At 44.1% G+C, this 18,427-nt stretch overlaps 1 protein-coding gene across 6 annotated transcripts in view; it reads left to right on the top strand.

Annotated features, from left to right (window-relative positions):
- Positions 1-18,427, top strand: part of LOC115185451 (focal adhesion kinase 1) — a 136,761-nt gene that overhangs the window by 1,138 nt on the left and 117,196 nt on the right. For 4 of the 6 annotated variants that reach the window (XM_029745767.1, XM_029745766.1, XM_029745764.1 and 1 more), the window contains exons 2-3: positions 11,280-11,309; positions 17,444-17,752. In XM_029745767.1, coding sequence (XP_029601627.1) covers positions 17,677-17,752 — 76 coding nt within the window. In that variant the 5' untranslated portion in view covers positions 11,280-11,309; positions 17,444-17,676. Of the gene's footprint in view, positions 1-127; positions 229-11,279; positions 11,310-17,443; positions 17,753-18,427 lie in introns of those variants that run through there. The other 2 variants (XM_029745761.1, XM_029745768.1) reach the window with 2 other exon arrangements.

Below are 18,427 nucleotides of genomic sequence, written 5' to 3'. Positions count from 1 at the left end.
AGTATCATTGTTGCCGCCATGCCTGCTGGTGTAACAAGTTAAAGCTAGTGTGTAAAGGGAGGAGTTTGGAAGCCAGTAGGAGGAGGGGCCAGGTGTGTTGGTAAGAGGGTGTCAGGTTATCAGCTCAGTAGCACTGACAGAAGTGATTTGCACCAGTTGGAAATACTCTTACATGTAAATAGCCTACAAAAATGCAGTTCTGGAATATCCTGGGCTGCGGAAATGGAGGTACGTGTGCTATATTTATATCCATAATACAACTGACAGTTTTTGAGAAGCAGTGGTAGGCTTGTTTGGCTGAGAACTGAACGTGTGTCTGTCTCAAGAAGAGTGAGTCAGTGTGCCTGAGATAAGGGCAGGAAGTTTCTCATGTCATGGCCGTGCACGCAGCTGCATGTGAAACGTCCCAGACAGGTAAAAGTTGTTTGTAGCATGAACATCATGTTACTAGTGACATCAGCATTTTTTTGTAGAGGAATCATACAGGGGTATAGAGAGCAGGAGAACCATACAGAACGTTGTACTGAGTGTTCAACCCTCAGAAGAACCCATAGCCTACCTTGTTTGTCAATGTTACCAGATAAATTCCAGGACACCGAGGTATACCTCAGAGAATGTGCTGCTTCAGGGCTAGTCTTCTGATATGAGTCATCTCGTCACATCTAATGGCTTGTAATAACTAGAAATATCAGCAGAGTTATAATGTGGGTGTGAGAATCGATGTCTATGTTTCTGCCCATGATGATACGGGTACACACGGTGCAATATATGCCATACACTAACTAACCCTATAGATTTGGTCCTGGTGGAGTAGGCAAAACCATGTGAATGAAACCACACAGTCAAAGACCTGGGTTTCTTTCACCTCCATGTCCTGACAACAATAGTCAAATCAACTGTAGTCAAATCAACTGTAGTCAAATCACTAGTCAAATCAATGAAGGCAGAGATTGTCGATAAATGTAAGCCGAGATTTTGTTGTGTAGAAAATGTACCTTCTGATGTCGACACAGCCCCTCCAGAGGGCGATCCAGCTGTTATGTATTGCGTCACAATGTTTTGAACAAATTCTAATCTCAGGCATAGACAAGCCTTCCGTTCAATTAGATTTGAGATGATCAGATGTTCACTGCCATTGTATGTAATTACATTACACAGATACAGATTGATAATATGTAGATGAAGGAACAGGCTAACCTTGCAATCTCACTTTGCCTCAGGGAACCTCAGGTCTTCAAATTCTCAACTTATCTATGTGGATTCATCGATGGAATTTTCATTAACCAGACTTATGGTGTAAAAACGCAAATATACACTTTTGCCATCTGTTTGTAGTTATTTCTCTGTCTCTCACTGTATTGTGATGATAGGCTCTCAGTGGAGAAAAGAGGCCTACTGAGCTTGGACATGCATACCTATTTTATTATTGAACCTTTATTTAACTAGGCAAGTCAGTTAAGAACAAATTCTTATTCACAATGACAGCCTACCCCGGCCAAACCCTAACTTGGGACAACACTGGGCCAATTGTGCACCGCCCTATAGGACTCCCAATCACGGCGGGTTGTGATACAGCCTGGAATTGAACCAGGGTCTGTAGTGACACCTCTCGCTCTGAGATACAGTGCCTTAGACCGCTGCGCCACTCGGGATACCTACTGTACTCTACCTGACTTTCCAGAAGGCTTTTTAAACAGCACGTATCAGGCAGAACCCAGATCAATGACAGGCACAATTCATTATGGATCCCTTTTTCAATATTAACCTTGGCAAGGTACACTCTGAGAAAAGGCTGGCGCTATCGAATACCTTGTCAAATGTTGTTGTTTTAACATTGGTTTGGAGATCTGCTGTGTAAATCAGCCAGCAGCGATTCAATGACGAGTGGATGGGGAGTTGAATTGTGTCTTCTGGGGGGAAAGAAAGGCCTGGAAAGCCCATCAACAGTGATTTATTCAAAACAGTTATGTAAACGTCAATGTGTGTATTAAGACAACAAGTCTGTCAAGTGTTCAACACATTGTAATACAAGCGAGGAAAGATCTGGAAGCAAAAACATTTTATACCCTGTCAGTTAGTTAGTCTTTACTAAGAATATAGAACCATCAGTCAATAGTGTTCTTGTCAAGAAGAACGGTGGTCCGTAGTTAAAGAACTACAGGGAATGGCCTTAGACTTATTAGTCTAATGGGAAAGTGCTTGTGGGAATGACTTTCACTAAACTGCAGTCTTACACGGAACCATAACCGGCTGCGCGCATGCACCATCGTGCATACATTTATTTTGTCCCCCCACACCAAACGCAGGTTAAAATATCAAAACAAACTCTGAACCAATGACATTCATTTGTGGACAGGTCGAAAAGCATTAAACATGTATGGCAATTTAGCTTGCACTTGCTAGCTAATGTGTCCTATTTAGCTAGCTTGCTGTTGCTAGTTAATTTGTCCTGGGATATAAACATTAGGTTGTTATTTTACCTGAAATGCACAAGGTCCTCTACTCCGACAATTAATCCACACACAAAACGATCAACCGAATCATTTCTAGTCATCTCTCCTCCTTCCAGGCTTTTTCATCATTTAACTTATATGGTGATTGGCATCTAAACTTTCATAGTATTACCATGGCAACAGTTCGTCTTTCAATCACCCACATGGGTATAACCAATGAGGAGATGGCACGTGGGTACCTGCTTCTATAAACCAATGAGGAGATGGGAGAGGCAGGACTTGCAGTGCGATCTGCGTCAGAAATAGGAATGACTTGTATTTTAGCCCTTGGCAACGCAGACGCTCACGAACAGTGTGGGTGCAATAATTGAATAACATAGATTCCTACATTTATTTTGCAACGCTCGCACACGCGACGCGAGCGGTGTGGTCAGCCTATTTGAAAAAAGGGTTCCAAAAGGGTTCTTTGGCTGTTCCATGTAGATACCTCTGTTGAAAGGGTTCTACCTGGAACCTAAAAGGGTTCTACCTGGAACCAAAAAGGGTTCTTCAAATGGTTCTCCTACGGCGACAGCCGAAGAACCCTTTTAGGTTCTAGATAGCACCTTTCTTTCTAAGAGTGTGTATTGCAAATAGAAGTACTCAAATAGGCTCTAACCCGCAGTGATTTATGGTGCAGCTCTCACAAGTCTACAACACACCTTAGACTTGATTAGTGTGAGTTGGTCTTTTGTTTGAGATGGTCTCTCGAAACATCTTTCAAAAATTAGATGATACCAATGGGTTAACCGAAGTCTGGAACTTTTACACAATTTGACAAATGAGGAAGCTCTGGCCTCCCAGGAATTCAGCGCTGAGACCACAGCATACTGTCACACCCAGCTCTTATCAAGTCACTACAGGGATGTGAAGACCAAATGACCCAACTCAATTCCTCTGAACCCATACCTTTTGTTACAATGCTTTCTTACTCCTTTTAGTATGTGTTGCATACCGCACCCAAGTTATTTTTGTTGAACAGCAGCACACCCACTGGGCACAGATTTGGTTGAGTTGTTAACTAACGTGTGAAATCAACAGAAAATGTCACCATGCCATGGGTTCAAAGTTGGGTGAAAAAAGAAGAAATTGTCTTATGTTGATGACTTCAAATTCAATCAGTTTTCCACATTGATTCAACATCACAATGAATTATTGGGTTGGAATGAGGTGGAAATAACGTTTATTCAACCAGTTTTTGCCCAGTGCTCCATGATCTCTGTGGGAACTAGAACTAGCTACCATAATCCATGACAGAAATACATTAGAAAAACAGTGTTGAGATTGGGCCTGCATTGAAGATGGCTTGTTATAGCAAACACATCCTAAACCGATATGTTGCCAGAGACAAATTTGATTATGTGATAAGCAACATAAATTATGTAAATTGCAAGAACACTGAAAATAACCTGAGGTTGAACTGATCATCAAGGTGGCTGCTGTCATCTCTCTTCTTGAATTTCTTATTTTTAATTTCCTGTTAATTGATAGAATGCAAACAACTAGTGTGTGTTATTCAGTTAGACTCAAATATTTCTGAAACTGGTAGCTGGAGGAGATTGAGTGTATTTTTCACATCACTGTAATTTATACAGCTAATCTTCAGGGTCCAGTTCAAAAAATAAATATCTATCTGGATTTCGCCTATCGGATAGGATTAAATGCATAGAAATATAATGAATAGAGCGGACGAATCATTGACTTGAATGGAGACCCCCGTTCTATTCATTCTATTTCTATTAATTGAGTCCTATCCGATAGCCGACATACAGATAGATCAGTTAAAAAAAAAAGAACTGGTCCCAGGCCAATAGGATTACCCTGCTAGAGCAGCTGTTAAATGATTACCAATCTAGAACGATTTACCTTGTTTTCATTTACATTAGGTTGAGTTGTCAACTAATGTGAAATCAACCAAAAAAGTCACCCTGTCATTGGATTTAACACTTAGGTAAAAAAAGACTAAATTCCCTTACGTTGATGACTTTTTGCAAGTCCATTCAATTTCCCACGTTGATTCAACATCATCACATTTAAGTTTTTCGTTGAAATGACATGGAAACAATTGTGATTGGTGACCATCTCCTCCCCTGTGCCTCTCCTTGGCATGATCAGTGTTGTCTAGGTGAGGAAATGAATGGTGTGACAGGACCCTAGCATTGTGCTGAGTCAGACGTAGGCCATGTAAAGTCCTATAGGCCTATCTCCACACACACACACACACACACACACACACACACACACACACACACAGTAATCCGTTTTGCAAGCTGCTGTCTCAGTAAGTCCAGTACACATCACCACTAAACAATCACCCAGATCAATCAAACAAGCTAGGTCTGCTGCAGTATGTCAATCCAGTCTGCTCTAGGGGAATCAGGAGGAGTGTCAGTCAGCCAGGTCTGCTGCAGTATGTCAATCCAGTCTGCTCTAGGGGAATCAGGAGGAGTGTTGTAGTCAGTCAGCCAGGTCTGCTGCAGTATGCTAATCCAGTCTGCTCTAGGGGAATCAGGAGGAGTGTTGTAGTCAGTCAGCCAGGTCTGCTGCAGTATGCCAATCCAGTCTGCTCTAGGGGAATCAGGAGGAGTGTTGTAGTCAGTCAGCCAGGTCTGCTGCAGTATATCAATCCAGTCTGCTCTAGGGGAATCAGGAGGAGTGTCAGTCAGCCAGGTCTGCTGCAGTATGTCAATCCAGTCTGCTCTAGGGGAATCAGGAGGAGTGTTGTAGTCAGTCAGCCAGGTCTGCTGCAGTATGCCAATCCAGTCTGCTCTAGGGGAATCAGGAGGAGTGTTGTAGTCAGTCAGCCAGGTCTGCTGCAGTATGTCAATCCAGTCTGCTCTAGGGGAATCAGGAGGAGTGTTGTAGTCAGTCAGCCAGGTCTGCTGCAGTATGCCAATCCAGTCTGCTCTAGGGGAATCAGGAGGAGTGTTGTAGTCAGTCAGCCAGGTCTGCTGCAGTATGTCAATCCAGTCTGCTCTAGGGGAATCAGGAGGAGTGTTGTAGTCAGTCAGCCAGGTCTGCTGCAGTATGCCAATCCAGTCTGCTCTAGGGGAATCAGGAGGAGTGTTGTAGTCAGCCAGGTCTGCTGCAGTATGTCAATCCAGTCTGCTCTAGGGGAATCAGGAGGAGTGTTGTAGTCAGTCAGCCAGGTCTGCTGCAGTATGTCAATCCAGTCTGCTCTAGGGGAATCAGGAGGAGTGTTGTAGTCAGTCAGCCAGGTCTGCTGCAGTATGTCAATCCAGTCTGCTCTAGGGGAATCAGGAGGAGTGTTGTAGTCAGTCAGCCAGGTCTGCTGCAGTATGTCAATCCAGTCTGCTCTAGGGGAATCAGGAGGAGTGTTGTAGTCAGTCAGCCAGGTCTGCTGCAGTATGTCAATCCAGTCTGCTCTAGGGGAATCAGGAGGAGTGTTGTAGTCAGTCAGCCAGGTCTGCTGCAGTATGTCAATCCAGTCTGCTCTAGGGGAATCAGGAGGAGTGTTGTAGTCAGTCAGCCAGGTCTGCTGCAGTATGTCAATCCAGTCTGCTCTAGGGGAATCAGGAGGAGTGTTGTAGTCAGTCAGTAATGACAGTTGACTCCCTCTTTTTAAAAGGCTGTGTTTGTCTTCCACACACACACACTAGGGTGCTGTGTTTGGAGTCTGACCTGTTCGTTCCCTCCTCTCTACACCATTCACTTTAACACCATCCTGCAGGCAGCTTGAGGGGTGATGAGAGAGAAAAGGTCCAGTTTCCAGGACCACGAATACAAATTCCATCTAGACACCGTTGCCCTAGAGCAGTGGTTCCCAAACTTTTTATAGTCCCGTACCCCTTCAAACATTCAACCTCCAGCTGCGTACCCCCTCTAGCACCAGGGTCAGCACACTCTCAAATGTTGTTTTTTTCCGTCATTGTAAGCCTGCCACACACACACTATATGATACATTTATTAAACATAAGAATGAGTGTGAGTTTTTGTCACAACCCGGCTTGTGGGAAGTGACAAAGAGCTCTTATAGGACCAGGGCAGAAATAATAATATAATAGTAATCATCAATCATTTTGCTCTTTATTTAACCATCTTACATATAAAACCTTATTTGTTCATTGAAAATTATGAGTAACTCACCACAGGTTAATGAGAAGGGTGTGCTTGAAAGGATGCACATAACTCTGCAATGTTGGGTTGTATTGGAGAGTCTGTCTTAAATCATTTTCCACCACAGTCTGTGCCTGTATTTAGTTTTCATGCTAGTGAGGGCTGAGAATCCACTCTCACATAGGTACGTGGTTGCAAAGGGCATCAGTGTCTTAACAGTGCGATTTGGATACTCAGGATACTCTGAGTGCAGCCCAATCCAGAAATCTGGCAGTGGCTTCTGATTAAATTAAATTTTCACAGAACCGCTTGTTGCAATTTTGATGAGGCTCTCTTGTTCAGATATCAGTAAGTAAACTGGAGGCAGGGCATGAAAGGGATAACGAATCCAGTTGTTTGTGTAGTCTGTTTTGGGAAAGTACCTGTGTAATTGCGCACCCAGCTCACTCAGGTGCTTCGCTATATCACATTTTAAATTGTCCGTAAGCTTGAGTTCATTTGCACAGAAAAAATCATACAATGATGGAAAGACCTGTGTGTTGTCCTCATTAATGCAGACAGAGAAGAGCTCCAACTTCTTAATCATAGCCTCAATGTTGTCCCGCACATTGAATATAGTTGCGGAGAGTCCCTGTAATCCTAGATTCAGATCATTCAGACAAGAAAAACATCACCCAGATAGGCCAGTCGTGTGAGAAACTCATGCAAGCGGTCAGACAAGTGAAAATTATAGTCAGTAAAGAAAACTTTAAGCTCGTCTCTCAATTTAAAAAACATGACCAATACTTTGCCCCTTGATAACCAGCTCACTTTTGTATGTTGTAAAAGTGTTACCTGGTCACTGCCCGTATCATTGCTAAGTGCAGAAAATAAACGAGAGTTCAGGGGCCTTTCTTTAACAAAGTTAACCATTTTCACTGTAGTGTCCAAAACGTCTTTCAAGCTGTCAGGCATTCCCTTGGCAGCAAGAGCCTCTCGGTGGATGCTGCAGTGTACCCAAGTGGCGTCGGGAGCAACTGCTTACACGCGCGTTACCACTCCACTATGTCTCCCTGTCATGGCTTTTGCGCCATCAGTACAGATACCAACATGAGCAGCAGCTACGTTTGGCTACATACGGACCGTTAGTGTAATTCCCGTGAGAGAATAACAGTTAATGTGATTGGATGTTAATTATTTGACTCGGCTACCTGTATTTGACATTGTGTTGTTATTTCGCTGAACACTAGATGGTTTAATTTTATTATTGGCAGTGAAACGAGGTTACTCAGGCGAGAAAAAACCTCACCCAAATGTATAGCCCCGTTGGAAAATAAAAATGTACTGTTTGAAAATGTGAAGAAAGAAAAAGAATAGAATGTGAATAAAAAATAAATAAATGTGAATCACATTTTTATTTGGCGTCCCCTCGACGGAATTACGAGTACCCCTGGGGTTTGGGAATACCTACCCTAGAGCACACACACAACTATACATCCCTCGGCCTAAACATCAGCGCCACAGGTAACTTCCATAAAACTGTGAATGATCTGAGAGACAAGGCAAGAAGGGCCTCCTATGCCATCAAAAGGAACATAAAATTTGACATACCAGTTAGGATCTGGCAAAAAAATGTTGATTCAGTTATAGAACCCATTGCCCTTTATGGTTGTGAGGTCTGGGGTCCGCTCATCAACCAAGAATTCACAAAATGGGACAAACACCAAATTGAGACTCTGCATATAGAATTCTGCAAAAACATCCCCCGTGTACAACATAAAACACCAAATAATGTATGCAAAGCAGAATTAGGCTGATACCCGCTAATGATCAAAATCCAGAAAAGAGACATTAAATTCTACAACCACCTAAAATAACCTCTCTTGGTTTTGGAGAGATTTTCATCATTGCAGCATCAAGAGTTTTGTCCTTGTAGCCTCGCATTTTGAATTTCTGTCATTTTTTTTTAGCATTGCTGTCAAAATCTGTCTGATGGCCACAGATTGGTTTAACTCTGCATAACTGGCTATATGGTAGACCATTCTTGAGGGGAAGAGGATGCATACTATCCACACGTAGCAAGGGATTGTGGTCTGTGGGCTTTGTGTGTAATGCATCATTCTCTTTGATGATCCATAAGTCCAGGTAGTTTATTTTTCTCTCATCAGGCTGCATGGTGAATTTTAGGTATTCAGAGCTCTCGTTTTGTAAAGTTTGGAATTCATTTAGTTCCTGCTGACTTCCTTCCCAGAGCACAAAGACATCATCTATGTATCTCTTCCATAGGAGGATTTTAGAAAGTAGGGGGTGTGTCTCTGTTTTGTAAAGGTGTGCTTCCTCAAATTGTCCCACATACAGGTTTGCATAGTTGGGGGAAAAGGGGGAGCCCATGGCTACACCCCGAATTTGAAGGAAAAAGTCTGACTCAAAGACAAAGTAGTTTTTGGATTATCCAGGTCAGTAAATTGTAAAATGCAATGATTGGATGGAGCAAGGGTAGAGTCTGTCTGCTGAAGGAAATGTTGCAGCAGCGCCTGCGAGCCTCCAGTGTGTGGGATGTTAGTGTATAAGCTAACCATATGTCTGCTACAGTGGGACAAGATAGAGCCATGACAAAACAAGGAAATAAAACTGCTGAAAGCCAATTGGCTTCCTATTTAAAAATAAGATTGAGAACAAGCTATGAAAGGTTGCTGGATCGAATCCCTGAGCTGACAAGGTAAAAATATGTCGTTCTTCCCCTGTACAAGGCAGTTAACCCACTGTTCCCTGGTAGGCCGTCATTGTAAATAAGAATGTGTTCTTAACTGACTTGCCTAGTTAAATAAAGGTTAAAAAAAAATGTAATGAAGGAAAAATACTGGATTTTGGTGCAGGTACAGCCATCCAGCGCAAGAATAAATATTACGATATTGTGAAAATGATACGATATGATATAGTGTCAAAAATAATATCCCGATATGTAACTGTATCGATTTTTCTTCTCCCCAGCGCTACTTTTAACCAGGGCACAAAAGTAGTGCACTATGTAGGGAATAGGGTGTCATTTGGGACGTAGCCTCTGTTGACTAGCCGCCGTCATATTCATATGAACACGTCTAAAGCAAACTTTTATTGACCATTCATTCTCTAGTGCAAACAAAACAGTGGCATGTCATAGTCACATCAATATTAAAAGAGGAATTGGTAGAACCATTTATTTTGATCAGTGAGGAGGAATATACAATCACTGTACCACAGAATTGCTAACTTCTTTCAGTTTATGGCTTAGTTTCCTAGGTCATGACTACGTCCATGTCATTTGAAGTCCTGGCGCTTAACATTAAAACGTTTTCGTAGCTTTTTTTTAAAACCCCTGAATTGACTTATTTCCTTCTGAAGTCTTACATCACGAATCCCTTATTCATTCACTGCTGTTCTCTCAGATCATCTCTCTATCATCTCCTCCGCTGTGCTTTCTGCTGAGACAGGTTTAGTCAGGAATAATGAGCATTATGATTAACTGATGAGCTTAGCTGCTCCTGGCTCCTCACTGATAGCAGGATCTCTGTCTGCCTGTCTGTTTGTCTTTCTGTCTTTCTCTCTGTCTGCCTGTTGGTCAGTGGAGGCTGTTGATGGGAGGACGGCTCATAATAATGGCCAGAACCGAGCAAATGGAATGGCATCAAACACATGGAAACAAATGGAAACCATGTGTTTGATGTATTTGATACCATACCACTCATTCCTCTCCTCTCCAGCCATTACCACGAGCCTGTCCTCCCCAATTAAGGTGCCACCAACCTCCTGTGCTGTCTGTCTGTGTCTGTCTGTCTGTCTGTCTGTCTGTCTGTCTGTCTGTCTGTCTGTCTGTCTGTCTTGTCTGTCTTGTCTGTCTGTCTGTCTAATAATGTAGCCAGCCCTTCAGTATCCCACCCTAAGAAGCCAGTGAAATACTGATGTGGTGTCCTGCCATCATCTGATGTGCCTCGGACTTTAATGACCGCAGGAGGATGTCATCTGAGTGCCAAAGGCCACCCTATTCCCCATTTTAGTGCTCTACTTTTGACTTGGGCCATTGGGCTTTGGTGAGAGGAAGTGCACTATGTAGGGAATATGTTGTCAATTGGGACGTAGGCGTGATCTCCACTGGAGGACAAGGTTAGGTGGTGACTGACTGCAGGCAGGCAGACAGGGAGCACTGTGCTGAATCCAAAACACTGTGTGTGGAGAAAATAGCCTAGACTGCTTAATGCTTATTAAATTAGGGCTAATCAATTGTAAAGTCATCAGAAGCAGAAGCACATCCTCCTCCCTGTGTCAAGATTGGGTGCGTTCCATCCAGGATTAATCCTCCTTGTTTCTTCCTTTCTACCACTTTCACCACCATCTCTCCAAATCAATTAATAACAGTCACCAGCCTGCTACCATCATGCTAGCCTTTAAGAAATGTCCAGTACCATCAATGTATAATGATGACAGTCATTGTTACATCACCTGAAAGAGCAAAGGTTCTGTGCAAGCAGGCCAAGACCCCAGTGCCTTTGGCAGTGCAGTCTAACAGCCTCTGGGCTGTGCTGAACAGATGACCTCTAGGGGGCTGTATCTGCACAGGTGCTGCTGGCTACTGTCTACTGGCTACTGGCTAGCCTCCATTGGTGTGTAGCTTTCAATGGATCACAGTCAGCTCATGTAAATACCCTGAGTAATGCCATCCTAACATACTTCTCCCTCTCTCTGTTTCCCTTGCAGATATTTCCAGGATATCATCATACTACGCTGGTATGTACCGGGGTATTTTTCCCTGGCAGTAAAGATTCTGTCATTTAAAGTTAATAGTGCTATGTGTATTTTGCCCTGGCAGTAAAGATTCTGTCATGTAAAGTTAATAGTGCTACGTGTATTTTGCCCTGGCAGTAAAGATTCTGTCATTTAAAGTTAATAGTGCTATGTGTATTTTGCCCTGGCAGTAAAGATTCTGTCATTTAAAGTTAATAGTGCTATGTGTATTTTGCCCTGGCAGTAAAGATTCTGTCGTTTAAAGTTAATAGTGCTACGTGTGAAGCGCTGGTTGAGTGTGTGTAGTTATTATAGAAAAAGGACAAACTGCACCTAGACTTGCTCTAGATGAGTGCAGCCAGATTGTATTCCACATGTTGTTCCCTATACAGTACATACAGCTATGTGACTCTGTTAGCTTCCTGGAGGACGCCCATGGCTTAAGCTAAAGGCATGATTGGGCTCTCTTCATCTCCTGCAATCAGCATTTCTCTCTGATTGTTCATCAATATTTAATTGTTTGAACAACATGTACTGGAGAAAATGATCTATTGGAAAATATCAGATAAGTATTAGTTGCAGTAAACATCTCTGCAAAGGAATGAAGGAATGAAAATCTCTTCCAGTTTGATAGCTATTTCATTTCTCACTAGACTTACAGTTTTGACTTAAATTGGCTTGAAAATCTATGGCAAGACCTCAACATGGCTGGCTAGCACAGCCTGTTCTTATAGTTTCACTTCGGAATTGCCGTAATTGGATGAACGTACATTTTTTACCCATTCATTCTGCGTGTTTACAGGGTTAATTCGGCGTGGTTACAGTGTTAATTTTGTGTGTTTACAGGGTTAAAACAGAAATGTGCTGTTTTCATTCAGTATCACTGAGTACTCTCCCTGCTTGCAAGAGAATTGTGAACTGCCGTGGCGCAGGGTCTAAGCAGTGTGCTCTGGCTCAGAGCCTCGTGAGTTCGTTGTGCCATTGTGTTCTTTTTTATTGTTATTTATTTATTTATGTTGCTCCAACAAAGGCATATATCCACATCCTCAGTACCTTTTCACATGTCCCAAATCGAAGGCTCTTTCTTGTGACCAGCCTGGTCCAGCGATGATCAACAACCAACTTGACAGAGCTTGAAGAATTTTAAAAAGAATAATGTAATGTGTAAATATTGTACAATCCAGGTGTGCAAAGCTCTTAGAGAATTACCCAGGAAGACTCACAGGGTGTGAATAGGGTTTTTACTTTGTCATTATGGAGTATTGTGTGTAGATGGGTGAGAAGAAATCCATTCAATCCATTTTGAATTCAAGCTGCGACACAACAAAATGTTGAGTAAGTCAAGGGGTGTGAATACTTTCTGAAGGCACTGTGTGTATGTGTGGAGCTGGAGCCCATTACTTTAGACATAATGGGGTTTCTAACCTGATATCTAGGGCTCTGAGGCAGCCATGTTCCCTGTGGGAGTGTATTGCGACAGACTATCAGTGGAAACATCTCTAAATTCTCTCTGTACTCACAGGGTTAAGAGCGGAGCTGGCTGTGAGGACAGACAGGTTAAGTGGTTGGTTGTGTACAGTTAAATAACATCCAGCTGATTGGTTGTGTTGATCCATAGTCAGTCAGCAGTATTGGAGAATCGTGGCCTGGCCAAGACTGGATAACTGCACCAAAAGCCGGTATTATCTGACAGACTGATGTCCTCTTGAATGGGGTGTGGAGTAAACAGAGTATGAACCATCCTGTATCAGTTAAGCCCCTTATACAGTACATACCAACACTTTCACCAGGGTTTAGATGTCTCATATTCTCTCTAGTTTGGTTTTTATCACCTTGTTATGTAGTGAACTGTTTTGGTCTCTTATGTGAATGGATGGTGTCCCTGGTTCTGTGTCTGATTTGAGGTAGACAGACACACAGGCATGAAACATCTGTATTCCGCTTGAAGAAAGCAAAGCTGCAACACCTTGGCGTTGCTTGGAGGTTAGTGTGATTTAGTGGAAGGCTTTAGTTTGTGGAGAGCTAGGCTAGATCTGACTGTGATAAATCAGTGCTAGGTTACATAATGAGCAGGTGCAATCTACTCTCTCTCTTTGTTTCAGCTACAGGCCTAGAAAAACATGGTGCAAAACACACACACACACACACACACACACTCTCTCTCTCTCACTCACTTCTGAATGTTTAAAGGGACCATAGAACTGCCTGTCTGTGATGTGTGTAATGAGTAGAGTGAGATTTGTCTCTTGATTAGGTTTGTTGTTTTCATGTCGGGGTGATTCACAGCCACAATTAATATTGTTATTTCTTCTTCTTTAGTTTTACGGACATCTTGAATATTTGTCATGGTAATTGCAGCAATTTAAAAAAAATGTTGGTCTCACACTACGTCCCAAATTCCCTATATAGTGCACTACTTTTGACCAGAGCCCTACAGGGCCCCATGGGCCCTGATCTAAAGTTGTGTACTCTAAAGGTGACTAGGGTGCCTTTTTGGATGAAGCCTTAAAGTGTGTTAATGAGCTCGCTGAAAATGAGGAATTGATGTAGCACCCCTTGAGAGGAATTGATCATGCGTATTCAATTTATACTGTGTGCATGTGGTAAAATACTCCTCTTTGAAAGGATGTACTATAGACAGAAGGCCTATACTATGAAAAACCCCAATGACAACCAGATCCCTCTCCTCTCTCTATAGTGAATAATGTAGGTTGAGGCTGTGCTTGATTATGATAACTATAGAACAGCACCGTCCTGTAGAACTGTTGAGGTAAGTCAGTGGGTACAAACCAGGCTGTCTGTCTGTTCACAGAGCTTCAATTCAGTGGAGTGACTAAACACATCAAAGTATCGTTTTTCTGGGTCAATCATCTGTCAAACTCATTCCACTAGTGTCAGAGGGTTTTCTCTCCTCCTTTGTACATGAGTGATGAATTAAGGAAGGTCACTGATTAGTAAGGAACTCTCCTCACCTGGTTGTCTAGGAGATGCTAGGCCCTCCATGGAATGAGTTTGACCCCCCCCCTGATTTAAATAGTCAAAGCTTGATGATGAGTTGGTTATTTGAATCAGCTGTGTAGTGTTTGGGTAAAAAACGAAATGTGCACCCAGAGGGGGCCCTCAGGGCCGGCTTTGGGAAACCCTGTCTTAGAGGATAGAGAACATAGGAGAAAAGTTTAGACTCTTACAACCCCACTCATGTAAACATACAGAGGTACTAGTAAAGGTCTTGAAGGGCTCTGACTTGCGTGTGAATATATACTGCTCAAAAGAATAAAGGGAACACTTAAACAACACATCCTAGATCTGAATGAAATAAATAATCTTATTAAATACTTTTTTCTTTACATAGTTGAATGTGCTGACAACAAAAATCACACAAAAATAATCAATGGAAATCCAATTTATCAACCCATGGAGGTCTGGATTTGGAGTCACACTCAAAATTAAAGTGGAAAACCACACTACAGGCTGATCCAACTTTGATGTAATGTCCTTAAAGCAAGTCAAAATGAGGCTCAGTAGTGTGTGTGGCCTCCACGTGCCTGTATGACCTCCCTACAACGCCTGGGCATGCTCCTGATGAGGTGGCGGATGGTCTCCTGGGGGATCTCCTCCCAGACCTGGACTAAAGCATCCGCCAACTCCTGGACAGTCTGTGGTGCAACGTGGCGTTGGTTGATGGAGCGAGACATGATATCCCAGATGTGCTCAATTGGATTCAGGTCTAGGGAACGGGCGGGCCAGTCCATAGCATCAATGCCATCCTCTTGCAGGAACTGCTGACACACTCCAGCCACATGAGGTCTAGCATTGTCTTGCATTAGGAGGAACCCAGGGCCAACTGCACCAGCATATGGTCTCACAAGGGGTCTCATCTCGGTACCTAATGGCAGTCAGGCTACCTCTGGCGAGCACATGGAGGGCTGTGCAGCCCCCCAAAGAAATGCCACCCCACACCATGACTGACCCACCGCCAAACCGGTCATGCTGGAGGATGTTGCAGGCAGCAGAACGTTCTCCACGGCGTCTCCAGACTGTCACGTCTGTCACATGTGCTCAGTGTGAACCTGCTTTCATCTGTGAAGAGCACAGGGCGCCAGTGGCGAATTTGCCAATCTTGGTGTTCTCTGGCAAATGCCAAACGTCCTGCACGGTGTTGGGCTGTAAGCACAACCCCCACCTGTGGATGTTGGGCCCTCATACCACCCTCATGGAGTCTGTTTCTGACCATTTGAGCAGACACATGCACATTTGTGGCCTGCTGGAGGTCATTTTGCAGGGCTCTGGCAGTGCTTCTCCTGCTCCTCCTTGCACAAAGGCGGAGGTAGCAGTCCTGCTGCTGGGTTGTTGCCCTCCTACGGCCTCCTCCACGTCTGCTGATGTACTGGCCTGTCTCCTGGTAGCGCCTCCATGCTCTGGACACTACGCTGACAGACACAGCAAACCTTCTTGTCACAGCTCGCATTGATGTGCCATCCTGGATGAGCTGCACTACCTGAGCCACTTGTGTGGGTTGTAGACTCCGTCTCATGCTACCACTAGAGTGAAAGATCCGCCAGCATTCAAAAGTGACCAAAACATCAGCCAGGAAGCATAGGAACTGAGAAGTGGTCTGTGGTCCCCACCTGCAGAACCACTCCTTTATTGTGGGTGTCTTGCTAATTGCCTATAATTTCCACCTGTTGTCTATTCCATTTGCACAACAGCATGTGAAATTTATTGTCAATCAGTGTTGCTTCCTAAGTGGACAGTTTGATTTCACAGAAGTGTGATTGACTTGGAGTTACATTGTGTTGTTTAAGTGTTCCCTTTATTTTTTTGAGCAGTGTACTAATAGCATTGTGTTTTGCAGCAGGTTTAGAACTGCTTGTGTATGTAATAGCCGAGGCCTAATTCATGCATTATGACGTTATTCCACAGAACCTCTGTTCTGCTGTGTGATTGGTGGAATCAAAAAGCTCCATTGCCACTAAGACAGGGAGATAGCTGTGACCTCATCACACCACAGATCCAGTATCTGATCCCAGACATTCACTAGGATGGTGATAGCATCGCAGAGTTACTTTTCATTTCACTTAAAACATCTTATGTAACGGCATCAGTAGTCCTCACCTGTCTACACCTTGGAGGAAAATGGAATGCTGCAAATGGAAAGCATACAGGAGAGAGGAGAAGAGGAAGAAGGGAGGAAATGAGAGAGGGAGGGACATGTTTTGGCTGATAGCCAGAGGCATAGGGGCAGACCTTGTTGTAAAGAGGAGGAGGAGGAAGAGATATTGTTTGCTAATGAGCTGAGCACTAGTCAAGACCATGGTTGGACTTGATTTGCAGCTCTCTCTCTCTCTCTGCAACCGCGACTGAAGAGCCGCTGTCCGTTTTGTAAACAGGAGAAGAGCAGAGTGTAGTTCCCTAAATGAGGTTGAGCTCTCTACTAGTCTCTTGCCCTGCCTCTTTCTCTCCTCCCTTCCTGCCTCTCCCCTCCCTCACTCTCTCCCTACCTCTCTCTCTCTCTGAGTCACACACAAACCCAGCTCACACTCCCTCCTGACACAGCCGACTCGGCAGCAGGGTTTCGCAGCAGCAGCAGCTTGTCCTGAATTACAAACCATAGCTGAGGAGCTAAAAGAGGCTGTCACATTGGAGAAGACAGGCGGTTGTAGTGCTGAACTAACTGAAGGATTGTTTTGTTTTTGTCTCCTCTGTGTCTTCTACTACACTGTTTTCCAAGTCAGCTGCCTCCCGGGCTTGATTAATTTACAAGGCTGTGCAGAGGCACGCAGAGGGATTTAATTAGAGGCCGGAAGCCAACGCTGAGGGTATCTGAAGAGGAATTGGAAGATAAGGAGCTGACAACACAGACTTGTCCCATATTGATCTTCTGTCTATCTCTCCCTCTCCCTCTGTCTCTTTCTGTCTCTCTCTCTCTCTCTCTCTCGCTTTCTCTCTTGGTCTCTCTCACTCACTCCCTCTCTCTCTCTCCCTATCTCTGTCTCTCTCACTCCCTCTCGGAGGGACACCAAACACCTCTGACCCGGAAACAGCCTGTCTGTCAGGCAAGGTGGATGTTAGGATAAAAACTTCTTGAGGATTTCACTGAGTTGCTCCCTTGATGTCTTCTCCTCCTCACCCCACAGTTCTCTCCCCTGAGGCAGGGCTGTGTGAACGGTTCAGAGGGGGGCAGCGGTAGGGGCTGTGAGGAGCGGAGAGGGGCTGTGCCGGGGTCCTCTGGGACAGAGGAAGAAGCAGCAGCCTGTCCTGGCCTGGCCTCTATGCGGTTGTGGAAGGGGACAGGGTCCAGGAGCCTGGGGCTGGTTCAGGCCGCAGGGTCTGGTGGTGGGATAGAAAGACAGGTGCTGCTGCGGCCATCATGGAGAGGAGTGGCTGCATCCCCCTATGCTGGGCCCGGGGCACCTGTGTTTACGCTCAACACCCTCCACTCCCAAGTATGTACTGTGTACACACAGCAGATATGTTATGCAAACTAGGTGCTTCTAGGTAGAGCCTTTTAACCAGTGTTCATCTCAGTGTTTTTTAGAGGTCTTTCTGTTGATGATGGCTGTGTTTGGATGTGTGATGAATATGAATGTGATTTAAGGCTACACTGACTGAATGCTAATTCCCAGAACTCTGCTATAGTTAGAGGTGAATGTGATTTGCCATGCCCTGCATTATGCAGGTATTATTGTTGCATTTCCTACTATAACATGCCAAGACGTCAGGTGCACTGAATGGCAATGCACCAATGTGTACAGCAGCACTGTACCGTCTTCTTCTCTCATCTGATCACCACAACAAACCAAGCCATGGTGGTTATTAAGTCATCCATGGCTGTGAAAGTAATCAGTACAGTAACGCAGGGTTTCCCAACTCCAGTCCTCATTTTTTATTGTAGCCCTGGACAAGCACACCTGATTCAACTAATCATCATGCCCTAAATGAGTTGAATGAGGAATGTTTGTCCCAGGTTACAACAAAAATGTGTGCTGGTGGGGGTACTGGAGAACCGGAGCTGGGAAACGCTGACTACTGCTCAGCACTGACCTACAGGAGGACTGCTGTCTGTCTGTCCCCTGAACATATTACAGAGCAGAGGGGTGAATTACCATTAGTCTTGAACT

Source organism: Salmo trutta, chromosome 3 (genome assembly GCF_901001165.1).
Source record: "Salmo trutta chromosome 3, fSalTru1.1, whole genome shotgun sequence".
In the NCBI taxonomy this organism is placed as follows: Eukaryota; Metazoa; Chordata; class Actinopteri; order Salmoniformes; family Salmonidae; genus Salmo; species Salmo trutta.
Note: the sequence above shows the minus strand (reverse complement) of the source record. Positions and strands in the feature narration are given on the sequence as shown.